The sequence below is a fragment of the Hydra vulgaris genome, chromosome 06 (assembly GCF_038396675.1).
Source record: "Hydra vulgaris chromosome 06, alternate assembly HydraT2T_AEP".
NCBI lineage: Eukaryota > Metazoa > Cnidaria > Hydrozoa > Anthoathecata > Hydridae > Hydra > Hydra vulgaris.
Genome location: NC_088925.1, coordinates 8102131 through 8129733, shown reverse-complemented (window position 1 = coordinate 8129733; position 27603 = coordinate 8102131). Strand labels below are relative to the sequence as shown.

At 26.9% G+C, this 27603-nt stretch overlaps 1 protein-coding gene across 2 annotated transcripts in view; it reads right to left on the bottom strand.

The window, feature by feature from the left end:
- The window catches only part of LOC100207114 (eIF-2-alpha kinase GCN2), a 75857-nt gene that overhangs the window by 34639 nt on the left and 13615 nt on the right, over positions 1-27603 (bottom strand). The window contains exons 3-12 of one of the 2 annotated variants that reach the window (XM_065799129.1): positions 24011-24113; positions 18961-19131; positions 17082-17150; positions 15632-15767; positions 10167-10309; positions 6944-7051; positions 6710-6859; positions 6438-6635; positions 5343-5443; positions 5011-5272 (exon numbers count right to left, since the gene is read on the bottom strand). In XM_065799129.1, coding sequence (XP_065655201.1) covers positions 5011-5272; positions 5343-5443; positions 6438-6635; positions 6710-6859; positions 6944-7051; positions 10167-10309; positions 15632-15767; positions 17082-17150; positions 18961-19131; positions 24011-24113 — 1441 coding nt within the window. The remainder of the gene's footprint in view (positions 1-5010; positions 5273-5342; positions 5444-6437; positions 6636-6709; positions 6860-6943; positions 7052-10166; positions 10310-15631; positions 15768-17081; positions 17151-18960; positions 19132-24010; positions 24114-27603) is intronic. The other variant, XM_065799130.1, reaches the window with a different exon arrangement.

The window sequence follows — 27603 nt, the reverse complement described above, 5'->3', positions numbered from 1 at the left end:
AATGAAATAATAAAAAAAAATTTTTTTAATTAAAGGATTCTGTTAAAAGAATTTAAAGCAATTTGAAAAATGAAACTTTGCTATTCATTTCAATTTACAAAATCTCTTCTAATCAAATAAAAACATGTAAACCATAACAATACTTTCATCCGATCATCCAAATTTTAAAAAGACAAATTTGATGTTTTTATGCTTTCATTATCCAATTATATTAACCTGGCTAAATCGGATCAACAAAAGTATGTTGTAAATATGCTACAAAAGTTGTTTTTGAGATCACTGTTATGTAGCAGATCTGCTACTTGGGGCACTAAAGGGTTAAATTGGAATATTATGGTGTTCCAGGTATTGCTCTCTGATGGCTTTCATTGTATCTTCTTAATAAATAACAATTTGTCTCCATCAATGATGCCAAAACTTTGCTAATTATTTATAATTGTAGTTATTATTATTACTAATACATCTTATACTGCTGATTTAGGTGAGAAGTGTGGCATCATACTGAAATAGCCTGCTGTGGGGGGCTTCAGTACATACATCGACTAACAAATAACCTGACTCGCAGCGGAGTGCTGCTACATCAACTGAGGGTTTGGCATGGGGCAGCAATTTTTTCATTCATTATTCTTTGTTTTTGTCTTCTTTTTCCAAAAAAGCCATATTGATTAAGATAAGTAAAAAAAGTGAGCAAATGCAAATAAATACACTATAGTAGATATAGATATAATAATAATTATTGTTATTACTATATCTAATAGAATCATTGTTATTATTATAATACTCCTTGTTAAATTTACTTTAATATTACTATATGATTACTACTATTATTTAATATGTGTATATATATATATATATATATATATATATATATATATATATATATATATATATATATATATATATACATACACACATATTACTGCCACAACAGATGAGGAGACTACTTGTGGTTATAACCCTCTATAACTCCGAAACACGAACAAGGCCGCTGCATGGAGAAACAAGTTGAGCGCGGTACTACCAGGGACACCTCTCGCTTATGAAGCAAGCACTCTACCACTACCGCATTTTTTATATATACAGTCTTGGACAGGAAGGCGTGTGATTTCACGCCAAAATATGACTACGCAAATACTATTTCATTTTTAAAACTTGAGCACTGCTGGTAATATGTTTTGAAAATTTGTATACATTTTAAAAACGCACAGAAAAATTATCTTAACTATGAAAAAATTTAAGAAAAAACTTAACTACAATAAAAAAAAAATAACTTTACTACAATAAAAAAAAAAAAAAATTTGAACTTAAATAAATAACAAACTATAACGATAAGACTATCTAAATTACGTTTGGAATAAATAACTTTGAATTGCTAATCTTTACTAATGTTTTTATAATATTATGTGAAACCCATTAAAGTAACAACTTACATCTAATGATCGTTTAATAAATGCGCTTAAAATTGTTTAATAAATTTATTTAAAAGTTTAAAAAAAGATTCTTAACAACTCTTTGCAGTAACGTAAACAAAAAATTGAAAAGTTGGTACAAGTTTTTTTTTATTTAAGGACATTTATAATAAAAAATACACACTTATATAAATATAAATAATATATATATATATATATATATATATATATATATATATATATATATATATATATATATATATATATATATATATATATTCTGGTCAATTAAATTTGCGTTTTTGTGGTTTTTTTAAAAAACGATTTATTTGTAATTAAATTAATGGTTTTTACTTTCGTCCAACACGCAAATGTTGGACGAAAGTCAAAAGTAATTAAAAGAGACGTATGTGTTGGCGTAAGAATCACTTTTTTCCTTCCGCTCTTCCCAAAGACAACAAACTATAGATCTATATATATATATATATATATATATATATATATATATATATATATATATATATATATATATATATATATATATATGTATATATATATATATATTATTCATTAATATTTTTATAAAATCTTAAGCAGCGATTTGTTACTTTATTTAAAGGCATTTCAATATTAGAAAAACATAAGTAAAAATCAAAGTTATTTAATTCAAAAGGCTTTCAAAAAAGTTAGTCTTTTTCTTCTCAACAAAATCTTTCTACTTTTTGAGTGAATTAACTTTTTTTCTTCTATAAAGTTTATTAAAGAGACTATTGCTGTTTAAAGTTGTTATAAACTTTAATTTTTTTTTTATTACTTTCTTTTTTTATTTTACTTATAAATAATCTTATATAATTATTATTAAAATGAATTAAAATTTTATAAATGAATGAAACTTTATTAAACTTTTATAAATGAATGAAATTTTTAAAATCAATTAAACTTTCAATGATACTTTAATTAAAATCATTAGCTACTTTAAAAGCATTTTGCTAATATAAAAACATTAGCAAAAATAAACATATCGAAGTTATCTATTTTCAACATAATTAAAAACCAATTTTTTCAGCGCATTTGTTAAAAACCATGGTATATATATATATATATATATATATATATATATATATATATATATATATATATATATATGTATATTTATATATGTATATATATGAGTGTGTGTATATTAGGGCTGTCCAGAAATTATTACACAACCCAGAACATAGCCTAGTGAAGTTTTTCCCATTATACTATCAATTCTTTATTGAAAAACATTTTTTACAGATTTATTTTAAGTCTTCTAGGGGTTGCTCAAAGCTCATGAACATTTTAACTAAAATATAACAGAAAATGTATTAAAACGCTATCTTACTTTTGTTCTTACTCAATTAAATTTATTAAAGTAATTATGGAAATTGTTATTTTTTATATAGTAATAATATGATGCACAACTTGTGCATGTTTGTTTACGTTCTACATATATTTCTGGAAAATAATTTAATATTTTCATAGTTTTTAAGGTCCAAAATGAGGAAAAATGTCGAAATTGTCAATTCAAGTTAGTAAGTTCAAGTTATTAGTTTCAAATGTTTAGTGTTTTTTTGTCAAAACTTGAAAACAGCTTCCGATGTTGTTCCACACCTTGCAATAGCCATGCTCTCTGTTGTTCATCTGGTGTTATTATTGTTGCAAATTCTGAGATTAGTTTGACGCCTTGTTCAGCAGCATCGTTGATAACTTTTACTGTTCGAACAAACTTTTCAGCAACTTCATCTGCTGCCCATTGATTCACTGGTTTAGCAAGCCAATCTCTTCTGATGTTGAGATCATATGAGGCATCAGCTTGAGTTTGTCCTTTAGAATCTCCTAGTTGTGGCACACCCAGCAATTTTCCCGATGAAAATTCTGGTGAACCTGACAGAAGAATTGCTAGACGTTCAAACTTATCACCAAGAGAGTCCTGCAGTAACTTTCCATCCCAGTGCATGGCACCAAATTGAGGTGGTTTTTCCTTTATTTTCTCCATTATGTTTTCTGCAATGTGCTGTCTGTTTGACATTCGCTTTCGACGCGTAGTTGAACGGGATACATCAAAGTCGTCTAGATTGCCACCCGCTGCTTTTATTATAGCTGAAACTATCATTGTAGTTTGATTGTCAGACAACTTTAACCGATCGGCTGCTGTCGTTAACTCGTCACATTCCATAATTTTTCTGGGAACTTGAAGTGTAACAAATTCTTGAAACTCTATTTTTTCAATAATGTGATCTGGCTCAAAATCCGGATCAATTTCCGTACAACCAACTTGTGCATCATCCTCGGACTCTTCAAAAAATTCATTTCCTTCTAGCTCTGCAGCTGCTCTTTTCTCTAGTCTTTCTGTTTCTTTTTCTTGTCGTTGTTGCTGCTGTTCAATTCTGGTCAGAAACTGTAAAGCCTTTGCTTCAAAAGTTTTATCCTGGCCATTCATACTAGACTTTCTTTCATGTTTCTGATCAAGATAAAACGCAATGTCATCATCTTTGTGTTTCTGAGATAGAAGTCTAGATTTTCTTATGTCATCAATTGCATCTGGAGCACCAATGTCGAAAAGCATATCAAGCTCTGAGATGAAGTTTTCTCCTTTGTTACCAGGGTCAGTGGCACGACTTCTATTTTTTTTTAAACTGGTCCATTCATTCCATAATCCAAGAACATCAAACATACAGTTTTGTCTTATTTTGGTTTTGATGCGGGCCATGTGCCAAAAATCTGCAACACTGTCTGCAACGATGTAAGAAATTTCTTTATTCTTAACACTGTTACCAACGCTATCAGGATCATGTCTCAGATATAAAACATACTTCATCACCTGTCTGCGTGTAGGTAACTTTGCTCCTGTAATTGATGAACATGGCTGACCAATCAACCAAAAATTTGTACTAGTTCTAGTGGTAGGTTTTGAAGGTAATGGCGAAGACGGTATAATTGGGTTTGTCACTTTTAATTCTTTTCCACTCCTAGTCAACATTTTCTATTTTTTCTAAACAAAAATGCAAAATTGTATGTACCCAATCATAGCATGCAGGTAAAATAAATAACTATTATAATAAAAACATTATTTCCTATGTGTTTTAGAAAATGACATACAATTTGTTTGATGTGGGCCAAATTTGGGTCAAAATTGGGTCAAAATTGTGTAAAATTTAAAAAAAAATACTCACAATAACTTAAATAATCATCAACTTATCAATTGGCATCCATAACTTAATTAATCAATAACTTAAATTGATCAATTTCAACATTTTTCGACAGTTATACTAAAAATAACATAGTGTTTTTGTACATTTTCTGTTAAAATTTACTTAAAATGTTCAAGAACTTTGAGCAACCCCTAGAAGACTTTAAATAAATCTGTAAAAAATGTTTTTTTTTTTTCGTTAAAAAAATAGATGACCCAGGTTAAGCCAAGCCCATTTTTAGTGACTATTTACATTTCTTTCTAGCATTCTTCAAACAATATTTTACAAAATTACAAGATTTAACAAAAATTTCATTTTAAAAAATGTTATTCTTATTTTTTATGATAAACTCATCTACCCAAACAAAAACTATTTTAACAAACCTTAAGAACACTCCCAAAGCCTCCTTTGCCCAACCAATGAATGTCTTCAAATTCACTTTTTAACCTTGACTTTCCTGATACTAATTGTTCATTCCACAAATGTATTTTAAAATCAACTTTATCTGATTTATCATACATGTCTTTAGAAACATTCTCTTGCATAAATCTTGATATTTGAACAGATGATAATTTTTCACAAACAAATTTGTGCTGAGCTAGCTCATGTAAACTTAGTCTTTTCTTTTCATCAGCAGCAAGACAACTAAATAATATTTACAGATTAGAACTTAATTCTAATATTAGAAAAATCCTAACAATATAGTATACAAAACCTTTTAAGAAATGAGTTGAAAGGTTCCGTGATAGTGTTAGGAATAACTATTGGATAGCCATGATCTACTTTCCCAGTGTACAATGATAGAAGAATTAATCCCTAAAAAGAAAAAGAAAAAAACTAAAAGTAATATAATTCTGAAAGAATAAGCTTGCAGAACTCTTAATTTCATTGTCCACGTGTTTTTTTATTGTCAAAGATAGAAGTTAAAATGTGCTACTAATTTGTATGTTATTGCATTATTTTTGATTAGCCAATTTTGATAATTTGACATGGTTTATTTAGAAAAATTTTGAAGTTGGTGCTTTGAACAATAAATCTAAATTTCAAAAAAAGAATAAATTTGATTTTCAGCAAAAAATTTTTTACAAACTTTAGCAAGTCATTCTTTCAGAAGAACTCTTTACGGTTCAAATCACCCAGTTGATTTATTTAGAACAGGTTTTGTATCATTACAACATTTCAATTTATATCTTTTGTTTATTTTCATATCATTATTCAATTATACTAACTTTTAAATAAACATTTAATATAGGACTGCTTTAGACTGCATGGCATTTTTCTTTAGTATTTAAGTTATTAAATTTACAGATTTGGTATTCAAATAACTAAACTTACAGATTTGGTATTCAAATTATTAAATTTTACCATTTTAGAGATTATGCATTTCTAATATATTAAAGAATTAATCATTTCAGTTTCTTATCAAATCTTGAATCTAAAAAATTAAATCTTGAAATCTTGAATTAAATACGATTAAAATGATAACCAGTTTGATATTACTATTTTAAAATATTCTCTGCAATCCCTTTAATATTAATTCTCTGCGATCCCTTTAATATTAATTCTCTGCAATCCCTTTAATATTAATTCAGAGTACTATTTTCATATTAATTTTATAATAATTTAATTTTATATTATAAATTTTAATAAGTACATCAAATTAAAAACCAAAAAAAAATTTTTTTGGGCAATAAAAGGCAATAAAATGAGAAATCTCATTGACAATAAAAAGCAATTAAAACACTTTGTTGGCAATAAAAAAAAAAAAAAAAATTAAAAATTAAAATAAAAAAAAAGAAAGTTGACTAACCATATAAAAAATATCTCCCTTTTTCCCTGGTTTAATTAAATTTTGATAACTATGAAAAAAAACATCTTCCTTAATCTTTGCTTCATTATCACAATTGATATCTTCAGTAAACATATTAACATAATCTGATATCCGCTTCATCACACCATATCCACTAATAATTAATTTGTTACTACTGCCAATAAATGTATTGCACAACTAAATAAATGTATTACAGCTAAAATAGGGAGACAAATATATAAACTAGGAGTCGTAGAAACATATTAACTCACATTTAAGTCCCTATGAATCACCAAAAGACTATGAAGAAATTCAAGCTTCTCTATAAGTTGCTCAGAAATCTCACGAATAAAAGAAATAGGCACACCACCTTTTTGAATAAAACTGGATAAAGGAAGACCATTTAAGTTGTCTACTAAAAGCTAAATAAAGTATACATGTCACCATATTTTCATGTTAGAAAAAAGATACTTTATTATTTATTATTAAGTAAATACAATTAGTACCTTAATGTTCAAGTTATCTTGACTTACTTCTAGCATATGATAACTTATGATGCCATCAAATAAAACCTTACTGCTTAAATGTGTACTTTCTTGTTCAATTAATTGAACCTAAATATATAAAATGAGATAGTGCCACAATAAGTTAAAAATTATTTAAAATTGGTTTAAACATTTTTTTTAGCATGTACAAACAAAAAGAGATTTTAATACTCATGTTGTAGATGCTAAGAGATTGAATGTGTTTCCAAATAACTTTTAAATTATAGCATTGCACACAAAAATAACATTACAGGACATCCCATAATTATTTGAACTAGTTATTTTGAAAAACTAATAACTGTATCAATAACTAGACTGTGAAAGGATCGGGGTGGAAGGGTAATGGTTAGATTGACTTTTAAAGGGGTCACAGAATTTATGGCAGAAAATATAATACTTGACAGAAAAGAGGAATGTAAGATTACTTAAAAGTTGTTGACATACTAATATGTGATTTATATGACACTAATATATATTATGTTTAATCATGAAAATTTTGACTTAAAAAAAAAAGTGAATTGATTTTTAAAAGCGATTTTAAAAAGTTCTATGAGAAGAGTAGGTCAATTTGTAAGCAGTCAGTTGGTTTATTATTTATAAATAAATATAAAATTAAAAATTATAAATATATATTTAAACTCTTCCGCAGATTGTGGTCCCGACCTGTCAAATTCCTTTTAAATCAAACTTCAATCAAAACCCTAGATAACTTCTGGTGTTCTGGTATTTCTGCTAAAAATATACTTACTGAAAAATTCACTAGGTCAAAAAATGTCAATAAGTTATACAGAAATAAAATTAGCAATTTGCTAAGATATTCTAAAAAATTGTACTATGCATCTTTAATTACAACATCAATAATGTAAAAAACACTTGGAAAGGAATTAAGGAAATCATAAACATCAAATCTTCTACTAATGCTCCTTCCAAATGTGTATTTTGGAGTTAATTTCGTAACTGAAAATTTAGGTATCTAATCTTATGAAATATACTATTAAAAATAATTAAAGTCTTGGTCCCAATAATCTGCCAAAATTTTTTCTAAAGCTGGTATCATAATCATTCTTTTAAAATTTTTTTTTTTTCCAGAAGCTTTTACAGTAGAAAAAGTAGATCCTATACTCAAAACACTTTTGGACAACTTCAATTATTTACCCATTTCTCTTCTTACTAACTTAAGCAAGCTGTTTGAAAAAGCAATGTTCTGTAGACTTCAGAATTATTTGGAGAAAATAAATGTCTTTACAAATACCAATAATCTTTGTAATAGAAAACAACTTGTTTCAACTAATGGTATTAACTCAGAACTAGCCAAGTCATTTAATGGTGTTCTACAATGCTCAGTTTTAAGGCCATTACTTATTTATATTTTTATCAATGATTTGAATGTTTCACTTGAATTTTTTAGTTCTTATGACCTGCGAATAACACCAACATTCTTCTAATTAACAAACCACTGAAAAAACTTACCAAAAATTTAAATCGCAATCCAGCCAATAATGGCTCCGTTCTAATAAATTATTCCTTAACTCTAAAAAAGTTGAAACTATTATATTTAAATCTGTTTAAATAAAAAACAAATAAGCAAATAAATTTCAGTTTAAGTGGGCAAAATATAAATCCAGTTAATTCTAAATATTACAATATCTTAAAATCAAAATAGACTCTAATTTATCTTTTGCATCGCATCTTCAAGACTTAGCATTGAAATTAAGCAGATCGAATGTAATATTAGCTAAAGTTATTTGTTTGGAAGCAAAATCATAATGACCTACCACTTACATTCACTAACTTTTTTAATTATAAGAAAAATTGTAATTATCGAACTAAATATTGAACTGTTCATTATGAATTCATACAATATAAAAGCATATAAACATGGAACTTATGGAATCTTCCTTCCCAACTAAAATCTCTTAAATCACTCTCAAAATTTACAACTGCTCTCTAACTATTTTTTTAAAAAATATTATTTATAAATTATATACCATTTCACAGCTCATTTTTTATAACAATAACTCTGAGCTTCTATTTAACTAATCTTTTTCTCTTTTCTGTTACTAATATAAATCTTTTACATATAATTTGTTATTTTAATCTTTTTTAAACTGAAATATTTTTACCAGTATTCACTTCATTAATATCGTTGTTACTTTTATTATAAATATTCTTATATTTATTGTTGTTATTACTATTGTTATTTTTATATTACTGTTTTTGCTATATTATTATTATCAACTCTCAGAATTAGAGTTGGCATTTGGTAATGCTGAACTAACTGCTAACCTCAAAGTGTTTGAGGTCAGCAACAAATCTCTAACTTTGTTTTTATGTTTCATGGTAACCCTTTAGTGACAAATTTTTTTTTGCCGACCTCTAACAGTTTGAGGTTGGCAATATTAATTTATATATATATTATTATTTTTATTATTATTATTATTTTTATTATTATTTTTTTATTATTATTATTATTATTATAATTGTTAACTATATTATTTATACTACTACTATTCCTACTTGAATTATTATTATTTTTATAACTATTACAATTTTTATTACTATTGAATTTGACAGGTGTTTACTTCATATTAATATTGAAATTGTATTGAATATTATTACTATTGAATTTGACAGGTGTTTACTTCATATTAGTACTATTTGTAAAAATCCTTGATGTAACAACTTTAATCAGAATATATTTTGACTTGATTTGATTTTTCAAAGTTTTTGATAAAAAATATCTTAAAATACAAAATCTTACAAAAGTGTTTTCCAAAACTTTTCTTCAATACTCTATAGACCACTTGCAGTTCCGACTTTCAAAAATTCTGAAGAACACTCTGATCACTCTAACTATCGACCAATCCTTTTTTTCTCTCCATTATTTTAACTAAAAACTTGTAACTTTAACTAATAAATTTCTAACTTGAGACTAACAACTTATTTACTGACAATCAAATTTTAATCCTATCATTCTGACTCGGCTGACTGGTATAAAATAAGGTTATTTTAAACCAATTTGGCTTCAAAAATCATGTGATATAAATTGTGAATCAGAAAATCACACATATAGTTTCTTTCTGAAGATTTTGATCAAATCAATTTTTTAGAGAAAAAAAACTGTTTAGTCTAAAAGTAATCAATCATCTTTCAGAAATTAAAACAAAAGATTAGAAATTAATACCTGCCTTGAAACTGTATCATTGGATGGCATTTTCACTTTTTCCTTTTTAAGAAGACTTTTAATATTCCATTGAACAACTGAAAATATTTTTCCAGAACAATCTTCTATGGCAGTTAAGGTGCATGCACCATGAAAATAATGAGCTAAATAACAGCGTTTGAAACATTCAAATTTAGTTTTATTTAAAAAAAACTTCTATCAAGAATCTATTAACATAAGACTATAATTAGAGATATTTAAAAGGTTTATACTAAGTACCAGATTTGTTAGGCCTGTTTTGTAGAGGTGAATGCATACAAAAAATTTTTCTTTTACTACAATCAAGAAGGCTTTTTTGTTGTAATTTTGTTTGTAACTCTATGAACCTTGAACTCTGAAATGCGAGGCCATTGTGGGGAGAAGCTCAGCACTGTACTTCCTGGAGTGTAGGATGGATTTGCACCTTGAACCTTATAATTTTGAACAAAAATTTTTAACACCAGTCTATTATTGCATATTTCTAGTTTGTTGCGCCTGATGAAATAGATTTTAAAATATGCAATAATAGACTGTTCAAAACTATAAGATTCAAGGTGCAAATCCATCCTACACGCCGGGAAGTACAGTGCTGAGCTTCTCCCCACAATGGCCTCGCATTTCAGAGTTCAAGGTTGATAGAGTTACAAACAAAATTACAACAAAAAAGCCTTGTTGATTGTAGTAAAAGAAAAGTTTTTTGTATGCATTCACCTCTACAAAACTGAGTGAGCTGCATCAGAATAAACTCCCTAAAACCTCAAAACCCTAATTGTAAGTGATATAATTATAGTTGCTGCATGGAGAAACATGTTGAGCAGGGCACTGCCAGGGACATGTCAATATTTGATCTTTGTAATTCTTGTCTAGATTTTTGTATGAATTAAATTTTAATAAGAATGAATAAGAATTTTAATAATTTTAGTTTTTTAGTTTCATAAACACAAAAAGAAAGGAGACAAATTTTTACCATTAGAGTATATCACTTATCCTACCCCTTTAAGATAGAAAATTATACTTTCAAGGTAAGAAATTATACTGAAAATGGTCACATGTAGTGTAATTTGCAACATTTAGGGTAAAATGTTCTACCTGTGCAGGGTATGTGGTGTTAGCTAGCCTAATGGCACCGGGTATAATGCGGAATTTCCAACTTGTTTAAAATTATTTCAAAAGATCATAGCAAAAAAAAAAAACTTTATCAGTCTCAGATTTAAAGTGTTAATGGTAATAAGTATGCACGACGAAGAAATGAACTAAGTTGATCAATTTTTTTAATGTGAAGAAAGGTGTTGTCATTAACAAGCAAGATTATTCATTCAAAATTTAAAAAAAAAAATTATTTTTTATTTGACGTCAGTTACTCTCTAGTTTAGATTTTCAATGTGTTTAATAAATTATTTTTTCAATTTAGTTTTATTATTGAAAAACTCTTTATTTACTTTTTTACTGTTTAATTATGTTAGGAACGTTTCAAAATTTTTTGCATATTAATAAGTAATAAATAATATACTTTAAAATAACGTATTTTATTAAGGAAATAAAAATAAGCTGTTAAAATTAGTTAACGTTTTTATATTAAATATGCCAGTAAAGTACACAGAAAATAACAACAACAAAAAAACCAAAAATGAAACTTGCAATAAAACGTATTATTTAGGTTGTATTTGCATAAAACATAAAAGAAGATAATTAAGTAATTATAAATTTTAATGATAATTTTCTATTTTATTTACAAAGGCAAAAGTTTAATTTACAAAATCAGTAAGTACTGTTAAACAGTATTTAACAGTGCTTAAATGCAATACATAAATACAAAAATTATATTTCTTTTAAATTTACAAATACAACGTAACTATTGTAATACTAAATATTTAAATGCGCCTAAATAATAAAATTTACTTGCTGTCTTTTTGTGCAGTGAACTCTGCCCTTAAAATTTTTACTATTCCTTAAATATCATATTTAATGCAATTTTAAATGACTATAAATTTTTTTAAAATTTAAACATTTATGTTTTTAAAATTTTTTTTTTTTAAATATCAAAGTATTTAAAAAGTTAAATATTTAAAAAATCAGAACAGTGTATTTATAGTGTTTTTATCAACAGTCATCAATTAAAAAGTCGTTTAAGCTCTTTAAAAAGTTACAAGAGGAGCACAAACATTCATTTCAAAATATTATAAAAAAGAGATTCATGGACATTCCTTTCATAATATCACAAAAAACTTTTTAAACTCAACTTCCCAAGACTGAGGAGGTCACTACAGTCTAGCTGGTTACATTTTTTTAATTTTTGAATATATATTGTTACAAATCTCTAAAACATGAACCTTATGGTTTGGAAATAAGAGAGGCCCCATCTCTAAACTTTAAAAACTAAATGTTTTAAAACATTTTTTAGATTAGAATTAGATTTTTTTGAATTAGATATGCTGTAAGTTGCTATTTCAGAGACTGAAAATTAGGTTGTTTTTTTTTTTGTTTTTTTTTAATTCACTCTCAACAATGTTGCAAGTAACCACTATTAAGATTTACTAGTACATTCATACTCTTTAATTATTGGATAAATTAAAGTTAAACATTGAAATAACCTGCTTTATAAAGAGAAGAGTTGAATATGAAAAAGTATAGAGAAAATGACTTTCAAATCTATATGCAGTAAAAGTGAAGAGCTCAAGCCTGAATCAAAATAACTTTGACTATTTGATTTGATACTTTATAACTGGATCTTGTTCAAAAAGCGCTTTTTACATGTCAGCTTTAAGGAAGAAACAAACTCGACAAAAGAACGGATATTAGGAAAAGAATAAGATCCAGGGAATTCCGAGAGAAAATTTTCTTCTGGTTTTAGATATTCCTAGACCTTGAGATTCTGGTACATCAAAAAGAGAAACTGTTGTTGTACACTGCCAAGCTGGTTGTCTAACATTACAGCTGGTAATGAATGCCCCAGGCATGCACAAAGTACTGTACAATAGCCATCAATTAATAAAATCCAAAAACCTGCTGACTGGGAATCATTTAAGGATATTGAAGAACTCCAGGACCAAAATCTCTACATCCTTTAGGGAGTCCTTTAAAAGACATCTCAAAGAAGGTCAAAAGCAAGGAAAGAATGACCAGGCTCCTTTGCTCCACAGATCTAATCATTAACTGATTGACTTTTTTTTTTTTTAATTTACATTAAAAAAAAAAAAATTTCACCTCCAATGAGGCTGCAAGCAACCACTGTTAGAGTTGGAAGTTACTGGAAGAAAAAAGATGAAGTTTATAAAGCAAGATACCCATTAACAGACAGATTAACTTAACATTAACTTTAAAGATATGAATCAGGATTCAGAGATCAAGGAAGTGAATCCCAAATTACATATGTTCAAGGAAAAAAAAACTAAACACATAAGAATTTTTGGAGCACTTAGGAACAATCAATGTAACATTATGAGACTTTATTGAATGACGAGTAACACGAGAATGAATTTTAGTAGATGGGCTTGGTCAATATGATCAGAAATAACATCAAAAAGAATGCGGTCTTGAGATAAAGGAGAGCGATAAAGAACAAAGAGAAAGGCGATAGAGTGAAGTGGTGCTAAACGAAAGCACATAAAAGAATAGTCTGTGGATTCAAACCTAATTTTATGACAAATGGGTGAATTCTTAATGTAAATGCCTAGGCCAAGCATGTGACTATTGGAGTCTTTACGAATTAAAGGAAGATAACCATCAGCACTAAGATCGCAAGATGAGACAGCTGAACTCAAATTAGTCTCACAAAGAGCAAGTAGGTCTGGTGAACTTTGCAAGAGATAAGACTCAACAGAAAAAAAGTTACTTTGAAGACCATGAATATTAGAGAATGATAGGTTTAGAGAACTTGGTGATGGCGATGGTTTTTTGTGTTTTTTAGTTTTTGGTACTTTATTCATTTTAAAATTTGATTGAAGAACTTGACTCAAAGCATAGATAGTACTCAGAACACTGCTTAATAGCCCAAGCAATTGCCTCATTACTATTAATAAACCCTAAGCCGTAACAAAGGGCTCAAAATGTGGCCTCCGCAATGCACACCAAAAGTACAAACAGGGACACCATCCATGCGCAACATGGCACTGTTAATACTTTGATATTTTTCAGCTGTTGATGGAATCAACCTCTCTGAGAGCTACCACAGAGTTCAAGAAACCTGACTACCAGCCGGCCTCAGAACCATAAAACTGAGTTTTAGAGCTGTACTCTCATTAGGAGATAATAGAATGAGTTGCCTAGTCATAAAAACAGAGACACAAGCAAAACCCATACATTGAGTCAAGAAGATATAGCATTCAACATCCTAAACTGGAAACAATGTATTAAAAATACATCTGCACCAGCCTAATAGATGAAGAAGGGGTGCGAGGCTGGTCAACAGATAGAACCTGTTTACCCCTTAATTATTTAATCTACAGATTTTTTTGTTTTTCCTGATAGCGATGAGGCGCTGCGGGGTTTGGGTCAAATTTCTTGATGCTGCATCCTTCTCCTCCTATTTGTGAAAGAGATTCAAGACGATCGCAAGATTATTACCATTTTACTCTGTTAATGCGGAAAAACACATGTTCTACTTAAACATTTGTAAACAGACTAAGTAAGAAACTCTTGAATACATTTCTGCATTCATCAAAAATTATATCTGTCACAAATATTTTTTTCCACATTTTCAAATAATATTCACGTAACAAATTTTTTAACATTGGAAAAATATAACTTTTTAAGACAATCCACTCGCTTTTAAAACAATCAACTCTTTTTTTCCCAAGCTTATAATAAAAGTTTCAATTTTTGTAAGCATTTTGACAATTGTTAATAAAGACAATGCAACTTTAGTAAGAGGTATTCACATTTTGCAAATGCAGTAAATTTTTCAATAGAAGAGAATTTAAAATCCTGATCGCAATTTAACTTTTTCCGTTCTTATTTGTAACGTTTTGTTTCTAAATTCTACTTCTCAAAAAACCCGCATTAATTTTAAAATCAACCAATAAAAATTATAGTAAAGTTTAAGTAGCAGTACTGCTAGTATCAATGTTTTACGTATAATTGTAACCACTTAAGAAGTTGGTGGTTTGATGTACCTTTGATGTTGTTTATATTTGATGTACTTTATTTAATATATTTCTTTAAATTTTTGTCATATAACAATAGGTGTTTGATTCCTGTATTTCTAATATTTTTTTCCTGTATTTGTATTTACCTATCTAGGTAGATACAAATACATAATACAGGTAAATACAGCTGCTAATCTAGCTAGATTAACAGCTGTTTCATACCAGAAATATATTAAACATGTAAGTTACAAGAGTCTCAGTGAAATTAGTTATATTATTATCATTATTATTATTTTTAATGCACATTTAATATTAAAATATTTTAACTCTAAATTCTTACTAAAACAAAATTGGAAAGCTTACCAATGCATGAACTGCAAAAGAATTTTTTTTCCATATTTTTTTTAAACACTACAACAGATATCTTTGGAGTATCAGAGCGCAAACAAGAAAATTTATTTATCAGAGAATCACTGCTCTGTTTCTCTGATTGACTGTTCTAAAATAAATTGATTTTTATTGTTAACTATAATTTATGATTTTGATATAACACTTCAGTTTGTATAAATACCATTTTTATAATATGATATTCAAATATACTATCATAAATATGCTATTTGAAGCATCAACACATTGTTAGTAAATGACAAAATTAAAAAAACCCTATTATGACTAAGTTCAAACTTCTTTGTACTTATCATTCAGATTTTTTTTAGTATTAGAATTAAATGTAGATCTGACTACATTCTTTAATACAATTTTTAAAGTCATTGACCAATGACTTTAAAAATTGTATTAAAGAACCAAAGAAAAACAATTATTAATTAGTAAACACAAAAATATCTGATAACTAAAAAAAATAATAGATTTACTCGACCTTTACATATAAATCTTAAATTAATAAAAAAAAAAAGTTCTTTTCTTAACAGAATAACAAAATGCTTTTACTCAAAAAAGTTTTTATAAATGTTGTGACAATAAATGCAAGAAAATAAGTTTCATCAAAAGTTTTTAAATTTTGAGTAACAAATTAATTTATTAAGATTTAAAACAACATTCATGATTTTTAAAATTTCATAAATGCAATATATAAAATAAATATCAAAAAAGTTAATAGTTTTAATTTTTTTAAATATTAAATTATTTAAAATTATTTTAATATTTTTTTCTTACCTTATAAATATTTTTTGTTTGATACAGTCAATAAGAAATTTATTGTTAAGGATTAACAATAAATAACAGTATATAAATTGATTTTAAAACACAAATTTAATTTTAATTCAAGTTAATTTTAAACTAATATAAGTCAATCAGCCAATACAAATCAATGCAAAACAAACGATTACAAATCATTATAAGTCAATGTTGTCATAGCTAGTTACTATGGCCTATAAATTAATTCATAACAAACATTTGATTTATAATTATATAATTTAAAATTTAACATAAAATGTTAAATAAAAATGATAAAATATTGTGTGAAAAATTAAAAAATATTAAACAAATTTTAAAACAAATAATAAAATGATATTAAATGATGACAAATGATAAAACTTGATAAATACTATCAAATCATAAGTTAAAAAAATAACAAATTTTTTTATTAAACATAAAGTATTGTTGTTGATATTGTTAATGTATTAATATATATTATAAGAGTTGTCATTAAATAATTTTAATTATTGTTGTGCATGTTGGTTTGGGTGTAAATTATATTTAAATTATTTAAAAAAGAAAATAAATACTTTATATGCTTTATAGTATATTATCATAATAAAAGGAATTACTTAACATAATTTATAATGATAATAACCTGACGCTTCTGTCTTTCATTTTTGAGTGCAACTTCTCTCCTTAATAATTCTTCCTTTACTTGCTGATTCTATTATATATATATATAAAAAGGTGATTATATAATTCATGAAAACAAATATATATATATATATATATATATATATATATATATATATATATATATATATGAAATATATATGTAATATAAATAAAAATATAATAACACCATTACATTATATCATTGTAATGGGATTAAAATTGGCTAAAGTAAAGGATACATTTATATATATATAAATATATGTATATATATATATATATATGTATATATATATATATATATATATATATATATATATATATATATATATATATATATATATATATATATATATATATATATATATATATATATATATATATACATATATATAATCATGATTAAAAGTTTGGAACATAGTAAAAAAAAACAATAAGTTGAATCTATTTTAGATTTAACTTATGTTTTATTATTTTGTTATTATTTACTAATTTTTTCTCGTAGATCCTCAGAAAATCTCTTGTAGATCATCAGAAAAGGACATTCTGAAGCTTGGCCAGAATGATGAAGCATCCTGACAGGATGCTTTACCATGTTGAAATTTGTGGGTAGTTGTAATATTCGCAAATACTTTAGGCGCATTAAAGCAATTTTTTTAACAAATAAACAGACAGCTCACATATAAACCTAAAAAAATTGAGAGGAGCTGCTCGCGTGGCTCACCATATTCGTTTTAGGAGAGCTTTTCTCCGCTCTTTCACTCATTTATTCCCACTGAGGCCTGTACATATATATATACATATGATGGATAACATGTATCTAAGGAAAAAATTTCTTATATATTTTGGGCTCTTTAATTCTTAAAATGCTTAAACTTTTTAGAAAAAGAAGAAAAAACAAAAATTAACAAAAAAAATGATTGTTGTCCCAGCCCAACACATCTTCACTTCCAACAAGGCTGCAAGCAACCACTATTAGAGATAGAAGTTACTGGAAGAGAAAAGATAAAGTTTATGCAAGATAATGATTGACAAACGACTTAAAAGATTGCAAATTATATAAATCAGAAAAATAAAATGAAGGGAGCGAATTCCAAAAAACTGATGTTCAAGAAAAAAAACTAGACGAAAAATAATTTTTGGTGCACTTAGGAACAGTCATAGAAACAGGATGAGACTTAATTGAACGAGGAGTAACACAAGAATGAATTTTAGCAGATGGCACAGGAGAGGCTAGCTCTTAAGAGTAGCTTCTATTATAGTATTTAAAGAAAAGAAAAAGAGAAGCAACATTATGACAATGTGATAATGGTTAAATGTTGACTACAAGAGCGATTCTAACTACATTTAAAATGCCTTTTTGCACCTTGTCTAAAAGAGAAAAGGCATCATTCAAATATTTGCTCCAGATATGGCAACAGTATTCCATAGAAGGACAGATTTAAGATTTTTAGAGATTTAAGATTAGAATCCAGAGTAAGAATGCTGTGTGCATGAATTTAAAGAGATGCAACCTTAGCAGATGATAGTTTTGCAATGGATTCAATATATGGTTTCCAAAAAAGATTGGAAGTAAGAGTAAATTCTAGAAGCCGAAGAGTAGATGACTCATCGAGTACATTATTGTTCATAAATATAGAAAAATTGTTCTAGATTGTTGCAAAAATATACATGAAATTCCTAAATAATATATTATAATAAGTTTACTTGAACTCAGAAATGACGACGATGATGATGATGATGATGATGATGATGATGATGATGATGATGATGATGATGATGATGATGATGATGATGATGATGATGATGATGATGGTAAATATGAGCTTCTATATATTTATACAAATCTATCAAACACTTACCAAACCCTCATCCTCTGCATATTTTGCTTCTCGTAATTTTTTTTGTTCAAGTAACTCCATTGTTTCTTGTTTCTTTTGGTTGGCAAGCATTTGATCATGAAAAGAAAGACTTGGAACATTTTGTGAATGAAGAAATTCTTGAACAAGGTGTGCTAATTGTAGCACCATAACCTAAAATGAAACTTGAAATGTTCATTTTTATAAATTCAATGCTTGTATTAAAAATAGTACCATTTAGTTTTAAAAAAACTTGTTTTAAAATTTAATGAATAAAAAAAAATATCTTAAATTATACTCAAAACTTCCTAATTTACATGTATAATGAATTATGTTAATAATAAATGCCAAAAGGTAATAAAGTATGTTAATAATACTTAAAAGATTCAGCATGTTTAGATTGTTAGTTGCTTAGAGGTGTTAAAAAAGTTAAAATAAGAATAGCATGTTGAATATTGATTCCTATTAAAACTATTACTTAAAAGTTTTGGACTTGTTCAAACTAAAAATTTATTTTTATATAAAAAATTAAAATTAAGAAAGTAAGGATAAAAAAATTAAGAAATTAAAAAAAAAGTTTTAAAATATTTTGTTTCAAAAACATTTTATAAGCAAATCAGAAACAATTACCAGCTTCCCGGTGTTTCTACTCTACAAAAATTGACATTAAAAATTTCTAAACTAAACAATGAATTAACTTTATGTGTATTTAGCAAACCTACTGATAGCCAAACGGAAATTGTGTTGCAATTCTGTGTGACAATATTAAAGTCAATGTTAAGTTTTTCTTTCTTTTTGAAATTGTTGTAGAAAAACTATGGTTGACTTTAAATAACATTTTTTTACTTAATGATTATGTTCATTTTAAAGAAAAACACAGAAAATAATTGGATTATTGAAAAAAACTCAAGAAAGCAAGACAATTGTGATTCTTTTAAGTTTAAAAACAACTTCAATCTTTCCAAAACTTGTTGAGTGACAAAATTTTTCTTTGTTTTTGAGTGTTTTTTGTGAAGAAACTCATTCTGCATTATATCAACACATCCTAAAATAAACTTTTTCAGTCATAAAGAAACTGAATTAAAAAAGTACACAGAAAATTAGATGAAAAAAAGAAAAAGAAAAGAAAAAGAAAATTACATTTAAAAAAATGAAGAATACATGAAAAATTATTATTGTTCATAAACTTAGTGATGAAAAAAGATTGTTAGACCTACTGCCTTTTTTCATTGAATAATCACACTTTCTTTAAAGGAGCCAGCTCAAAAGGAGCAAGCTAAAAAATTCAAAATAAAGTAATTAGATTAAAAACATTTTGATGTTTGAAATTCTTTTAAATAAAGTATTTTTTATTGAAATCATTCATGTTAATTCCTGCTAAATAAATTTAAAATAGTACTTCCTTTCAGTATTTTTATTTAATTGGAAATTAATTTGTTATAAAAATTTGTAAAAAGAAACTCTAGTTAATTAAACTAGTAATTTATAAATATAAATTAGCAAAAATAAAAAGTAATCTTTTGATAAAGTTTCGCATGCTGGTCTTCTCCATAAGCTTTCTTCTTACGGTGTATCTGGTAACATCTTTAAGATTACTGAATCCTTTTTTTCCAATCGTAGTATAAAAGTTGTTCTCGATGGACAGCACTTTTCTTCTTATTCTGTAACTTCAGGGGTTCCTTAAGGTTCAATCCTGGGCCCTATACTCTTTTTAATTTATATTAACGATCTTCCAGATATTTTCACATCTAAGGTGGCATTGTTCGCTGATGATACTACCATTTATTCTTGTCATGATAAGAAGCCAACACTCTCTGATTGCTTGGAGGGGGCATTTGAGCTTGAAAAGGATCTCACTTCTGCTACAGCATGGGGCTCACAGTGGCTGGTGAACTTTAATTTAGATAAAATTCAATTTTTTTCAGCCAATCAATATCACAATAATTTAGATCTTCCAATATTTATGAACGGTAATGTACTCTGTACTTGATGAGTCATCTACCTTTCATCTTTTAGGATTAACTCTTACTTCCGATCTTTCTTAGAAACCATATATCAAATCCGTTGCAAAATAAGTATCTGCTAAGGTCACATCCCTTTATTGAGCTTGACACTTTCTTACTCCAGATTCTATTCTCTATCTCTATAAATCTCAAATCCGGCCTTGTATGGAATACTGTTGCCAAATCTGGGGCAGATTTGGCAACAGTATTCCATACAAGGCAGATTTGGCAACAGTATTCCATACAATATCTTCTAATGATGCCCTTTCTCTTTTAGACAAGGTGCAAAAACGCATTGTAAACGTAGTTGGACCTGCTCTTGCAGCCAACCTCCAACCATTATCACATCGACGAAATGTTGCTTCTCTTTCTCTTTCCTACAAATACTATAATGGGCACTGCTCTAAAAAGCTAGCGCCTCTTGTACCATCTACTAAAATTCATTCTCATAATACTCGTCATTCAATTAAGTCTCATTCTTTTTTGTGACTGTTCCTAAGTGCTCCAAAAACTCTTATTCGTCTAGTTTTTTTCCTCAAACAGTTCTTTGCAATTCGCTTTCTTCATCTTTCTTTCCTGATTCATATAATTTGCAATTCTTTAAGTTGTCTGTCAATCTTTATCTTGCTCTACAATCTTTATCTTTTCTCTTCCAGTAACTTCCAACTCTAATTAGTGGTTGCTTGCAGCCTTGTTGGAAGCGAAAATGTTTAAAAAAAAAATCATACTGCTTGAACAGTCACGAAACCATAAATACAATCCAGATTACATTTCTTTTCTTTCTCTACAAATGCTACCATTGTTGCTGTTTAAGCAAGCTACCAAATTTGTTCCAACTAAAACTGAATATTGCATGACTTGTCATTCAACTTTTATTTGTAACTGATCCTTTTTTTTTTTTTTTTGTTTAAAAAACTTTTATTTATCTAGTTTTGTCTTGAACATCAGTGCTTTAAATTCTACTAAAATTACTTAAAGTTTACCTGATTTGTACAATTAAAAGTTTTTTAAGTCTTCTGTCAAATTTCTCCTTGCCCTATAACTCTTTGCTTTGCTTTCTGTTAAATTCCAACTTAATTATTGGTTGTTTACAGGCCTAATGTGAGTGAACTTGTTTTAAAAAAAAACCTGATCATTAGCCTAAATGTTGAACAATTAAACATTATAATGATATAAAGGTTTCCAAGGTGAAACTAGCCAATAAAAATGATATTTTCTAAGGTCTGAATATTTCAAAAAATAGAAATCAACCTCTGATTAATCAAAGTTATCTTTTATCAAGAGCTAGTGAGAAATTTTAATTCATGCATAAAATTTTGGAAAAAAAAACACATCTTAACTCAATTGGTGCAATATTTCGAACCAATTTTATGGCTGAAAAACAAGCTAAACAAAATGCAAATCCCTAAGAATTCTTGAAAAATTAAAGAATTATGCAATTTATATTTAATCTACTAATTTGTTTTGACAAAGCAGCAGTCCTATGACTTCAAGGTTCATTTCATAGGTCAAGAACAGTCAAAGCATATTGTCAGTAAAATATTCATGTACAAAACATATTGTTAGTAAAACATTCATCATCATTAATGGTCATCAGCAATGAACATCCCGCAAAATTCAAAAAAATTAGTTTTTCCAAAAAGTTTAAACAATTGTTTACAATAAACTTGTACAGCAGTAATACTGGTTTGTAAAGAACTTTTGTTGCAATTTTTGTTACAATTCACTTTAATCTCTTTAACTTTAAAACAGGAACCTTGACAAACAAGGCATGGAGAAAACAAGTTGATATATATTAATATATGATTTGTTCTAGAACCAAATGAGGGAGAAGAAGTAGGCTCCACATCCTCATGAACTTTTCACCTTAAACTTCTCAATACAGTTCCCCATGTTTTTCTTTACTACTTGAAAAAATGGCAACAAAAGTCATATAAATAAAAGAAAATATAAACAACTACTGACAACAATATTTAAATAACACAATACCAATAACAATAATAAAGAAAATATAACTTAATGATAATAAAACAAAACCATAAAAATAAAACAAGGATATAAGGTCTTGGTGTTCATTGCAAGACTCTGAAGTCTAGGAATTCCTATTATGAAGTAAAAAAAATACAAAATAAACAATCACCGTTTGGGATCTTGTAAATAAATTTAATAAAAAAAAACTAAAAAGCAAAGAATTGCTTTGAAAAATAATATTTTTAAAAGGTGTGGCGGAATAGTGTCACAAAATTTTAATTGTCGCAAATTTGATTATCAAAAATTAAAAAAAAGGAATAGTGTTGCAAATTGTCACACTTTTGATTGTAGAATAACAGAATAAGGAATAATGTCGCAAATAAATTTAATGAATAGGGTCAAAAATAAAGTAAGGAATAGTGTTGCAAAGGAATTTAATGAATAGTGTTAAAAACAAAAAAAAGGAATAGTGTCGCAAATAAACTGAATGAATAGTGTCAAAAAGAGAAAAAAGAAATAATGTTTTAATAAATAATGTCATACTGAAATAGCCTGCTGCCGGTGGCTTCAGTTCATACACCAACTATCTTATAGCCTGCTGCCGCAAAGGAGTGTCACTACATCGACTGAGGGTTTGAGGTTTGGTATCAATCTTTTCTTTCATTATTCTTTGTTTTTTTCTTTTTTTTCTGTAAAAGCTGTATGTTATAAAGATAAGCAAAACGAGTAAGCAATTCCTGAAATTAACTATTTGTGACACTATTCCGTTTTTACTATTTGCAACACTATTATTTTTTTGTTTTGTTTTCGACACTATTCATTAAATTCATTTGCAACACTATTCCTTTTTTTTCGTTTTAGACACTTCATTAAATTCATTTGCGGCACTATTCCTTTTTTTTTGCAACATTAGGCCTTTTTAATACATTCAACACTATTCTGAAGTTCATTTTTCAACACTATTCCTGTCACCCTTTTAAGAATCTATGTTCTGCAAGTTTTACTCCACATAAAACTTTATATATTAATCAAAAATATATCATATTTATTCATTTTGTTTATGATAATCAATTTAGTACCTCACCACACAGACTGAGAGCCATTTTATTAAGATTTCCCATTAGCTGCAACAAATTTTCATTTGAAATACCTTTTGCATTTTCCAATTTTAAAACGGGAGGACTAAAATAAAGTAAATGTATATATAAAATGCTCAAACATTTTTTTTTATCATTCTCTTTAATATGAACACAAGATGTCTCTGAAGTTTGAGATCCCTTTAAAAAATTGACAAAATAAATAGAAGAAAAACCAGAAAAACCTCAAACATTTTTAAATTAATGTAAACTTGATTGTAAGTGAAAGTTAAAAAATAACTTATAACAGCTCTGTTAATCTTTATCATTCCCTCCCATGAATAAATAGGCTAACACAAGGGCAGATCCATAGTTAGGGGGAGGACCATGAGAGCATCTGGCCCCTCCCCGCCCCCCTCCTCACTTGATTTTTTGTTTATATTTTTAGAGATTGATAGATTTAACACATTACGATGTTTAAAAACATAAGTAAATTAGGTTGTTTAAAAGTGCCATGAAATTTAATAAAATTTTGTGGTACAAGTTAAATTTTATCAAAAAGTTATTAGGATAATTAAAATATGATTTGCAGATGTGATTATTTCAAGATTATTGTAATTTTTTTTTTTTTCTTACATTTAGGATGCATTTTTTAACAACAATATTTGATGCAACGATAAAAGAACGAAACAGATAATATGTCTGAAGTTTTTTAAAATCTATTAACCTGAATTATATAAAAGTCTTTAATGTTTAACTTCTTATAAAAGTTAAAAAGGAAGTAATTAAGATTTGTATAACAAAAAAAACTATTTATAACAAAAGGACTTTTTTTCTTTTGGTGAACAAGTTTTTTTATTTCTCTACTTTCTACTAAATGATGAGCATAAAAACATTCTTAAAAAAGTTGTCACAGATCAACTGGTTTTGGTATAACCATCTATTATTGAAGTAACTACACCTGCAATATTAGAAACAGTTAAAGGATTTTTCAAAAAACAAGGGAAGGAATTAATTATGCAAGACAAAGGTTTATGTATAAAAAGAGAAAAAATTATATGTGGAAATTGTAAAAATTAAATTCCAAAATAATAATATTCATATAAAATTCAAAGAAAAAGCATCAATACACAGAAAACTAGATCTTCAACATTTTCTACAAATTTTCTGTGAAAATTTTCAATCTGAATATGAAGTTCTATGAATTCTCCATGAAAAACTTGGACTTCAACTGATTGATAATGAAACAAGAGAAATCGAGTGCAATTATACCACAGAAACCCTAATCTATGTAGATTTACTCTCTACCTTCATGCTCTATATGAATAAAGATGTAGAAATAACTAACAAAAAGTGGGACCACTACATTGAAGGAATGAGAAAAGCATATGAAAAAGACAAAATAAAAACATAATCATCGATCAAAAGAAACAACAAAAAAATAAATAATATTCAACACAACCAACAGTCACGATATTAAAACTGAAAAACAAGAAATAGAAACAATTACTTTTCAAATTAACGAGTTGTCTCCATCTAATAATAGTTTAACATCAAAAAAACTACCAGCAACTCCAACAAGCAGTAAAATTTAAAAAACAATTGCTAAAATTATAAATTTATCTAAATAAAATTATCAAAGCTTCAAATATCTTTATTATGTAAAATTTTGAAGTTTACTCCCACATTTAAAAACAATTTACATTCACTGAAATCTGATTTTAAAGATTTTACATGAAAATTAATCATTCATATACAATTTTAGAAGAAAAAAAAATACAGCAACAACTATTTAATCAAAGATAGATCTAATCGTGAAATATTCACATCTAATCCTCTTTTATTAAACATTGAACAACAATAGTTCCTGGTGTATTAAAAGTTAAGTATACCAAGCAAAAAGGAATGCAATGATTTAGAGAAACTGAAGAGTAACAAAGAAATTGTCATTAAATCTGCTGATAAAGGAGGTTGTTTGGATCGAATGGATGCAGATTACTATAGTGATAAACTTGTATCTGAAAATAATACCATTAGTGGCAGGTTCTTTTCCACCTGCACAATGTCTTAGTGAACCCATTGAAAAAATCACCTTTTGTACCAAAATTGAAGATATATCAAAGATGATTGGTATATCATTAGAGTACTAGCTAATAAAGAGATGAACACAGACCTGTTTTGGTACTGCTGCAGTGCTGTACCCAGCGATAGTTTGGGCGGTACCTCTCCGGAAAAAAAAAAGGTTGGGACCCCCTTGCCAAATACTTGCCAAAAAAAAGTAATTATGTGAAGTAACTCGTTTAATATTTAAATCTGTCTTTCAGTTAAAACCAAACGTTAGATTTAAAAAAATGAATGTTGGTACAAAACTAAACTTAAAAACTTGTTAAAAAATTTAAAGACAATGGAATGTATGAAAAATTTGTTTTTTGCAAGGATAGAATAATTTTAAAATATCCAAACTTTTGTTTGTTGGCAATTAAGAGTTTTTCTCTGAGAGTTTACTCTGCATAAACAAATGCTTGTTTCACTTTTTGTTTTTATTGCGCTTCTAATTAAATATATTCATAAACAATTTAAAAATATTTTAAAAAACTTTAATTTTCAAGTATGTAAAGAAAATTATTTATCAATTAAACTAATAATAAAAATTAAAAAAACAGACCTTATAATGCCGCAAATAATTCTACGCTATCTTTATTTTTTTTTTTAAAGAATATTTTTTTAAACTGTTTTTCATAATGTTTATTTTTAAACTTCAATGATTTTCTTGTTTAAAAAAATCAATAGTAAATGTAAATTTATTATAACACAATTTTGTAAACCGTTTTTACAATAGTATTAATAACATAGATCATCCAGGTTATATTTTGAAAACCCAGAAAATTGTTTGGGTAAAATATCCGAATGAATTTTGAAAATATTTCCCCTTATTTCCCTCTTAATTTTGCTTTTGACTGAGTTATGTTTAAATTTTTTTTCAAACTTTTCTTAATTTTTGTATAAATGGTGAGTGAAAAAGCCTAAAAAATATATGTACTGCTACTCCAGAAGATGCTGCTGTAGAGGCAAAAAAAAAAAAAAAGCCCGTAGCTAAAAAAAATTTACAACTTTCTTTTGACAATTAAAAGTTTTTTTTGATATAAATAAATGCTGCAGCCGTTTTTCAAAATGCCTTAATATGCTTATTACGTATTTCGAGAAAAATGCAATTAAAAAAAAATTATTAGAAGAAACTTTTTGTAAAAACGTTTTTTGAAAGGAATAATTTTTATGAATTTTTTCAGAACTCTTTGAAAATATGTATTCAATAAGGTTTGTAGACATCTAAACTAGCTTATTTTGTAAAAAAGTCAAAATTAATTTTTTACCTGAAGGCATTTTAAAAACGGCTACAGTATAGATGATACAATGAATATGTTGAAATGAGATAATTAGACGCAAAATTTAAAAGTTCTTAACAAAAGCCACTAAACCGAAAAAATAATTTATAAAATAAAGTAATTGCATTTATAAAAAAATAAGTAATTGCAGTTCAGTACACTTAATAATTTTAAGTATAGTGTATTTGTGTTTGCAAAGAAACATATGAATCA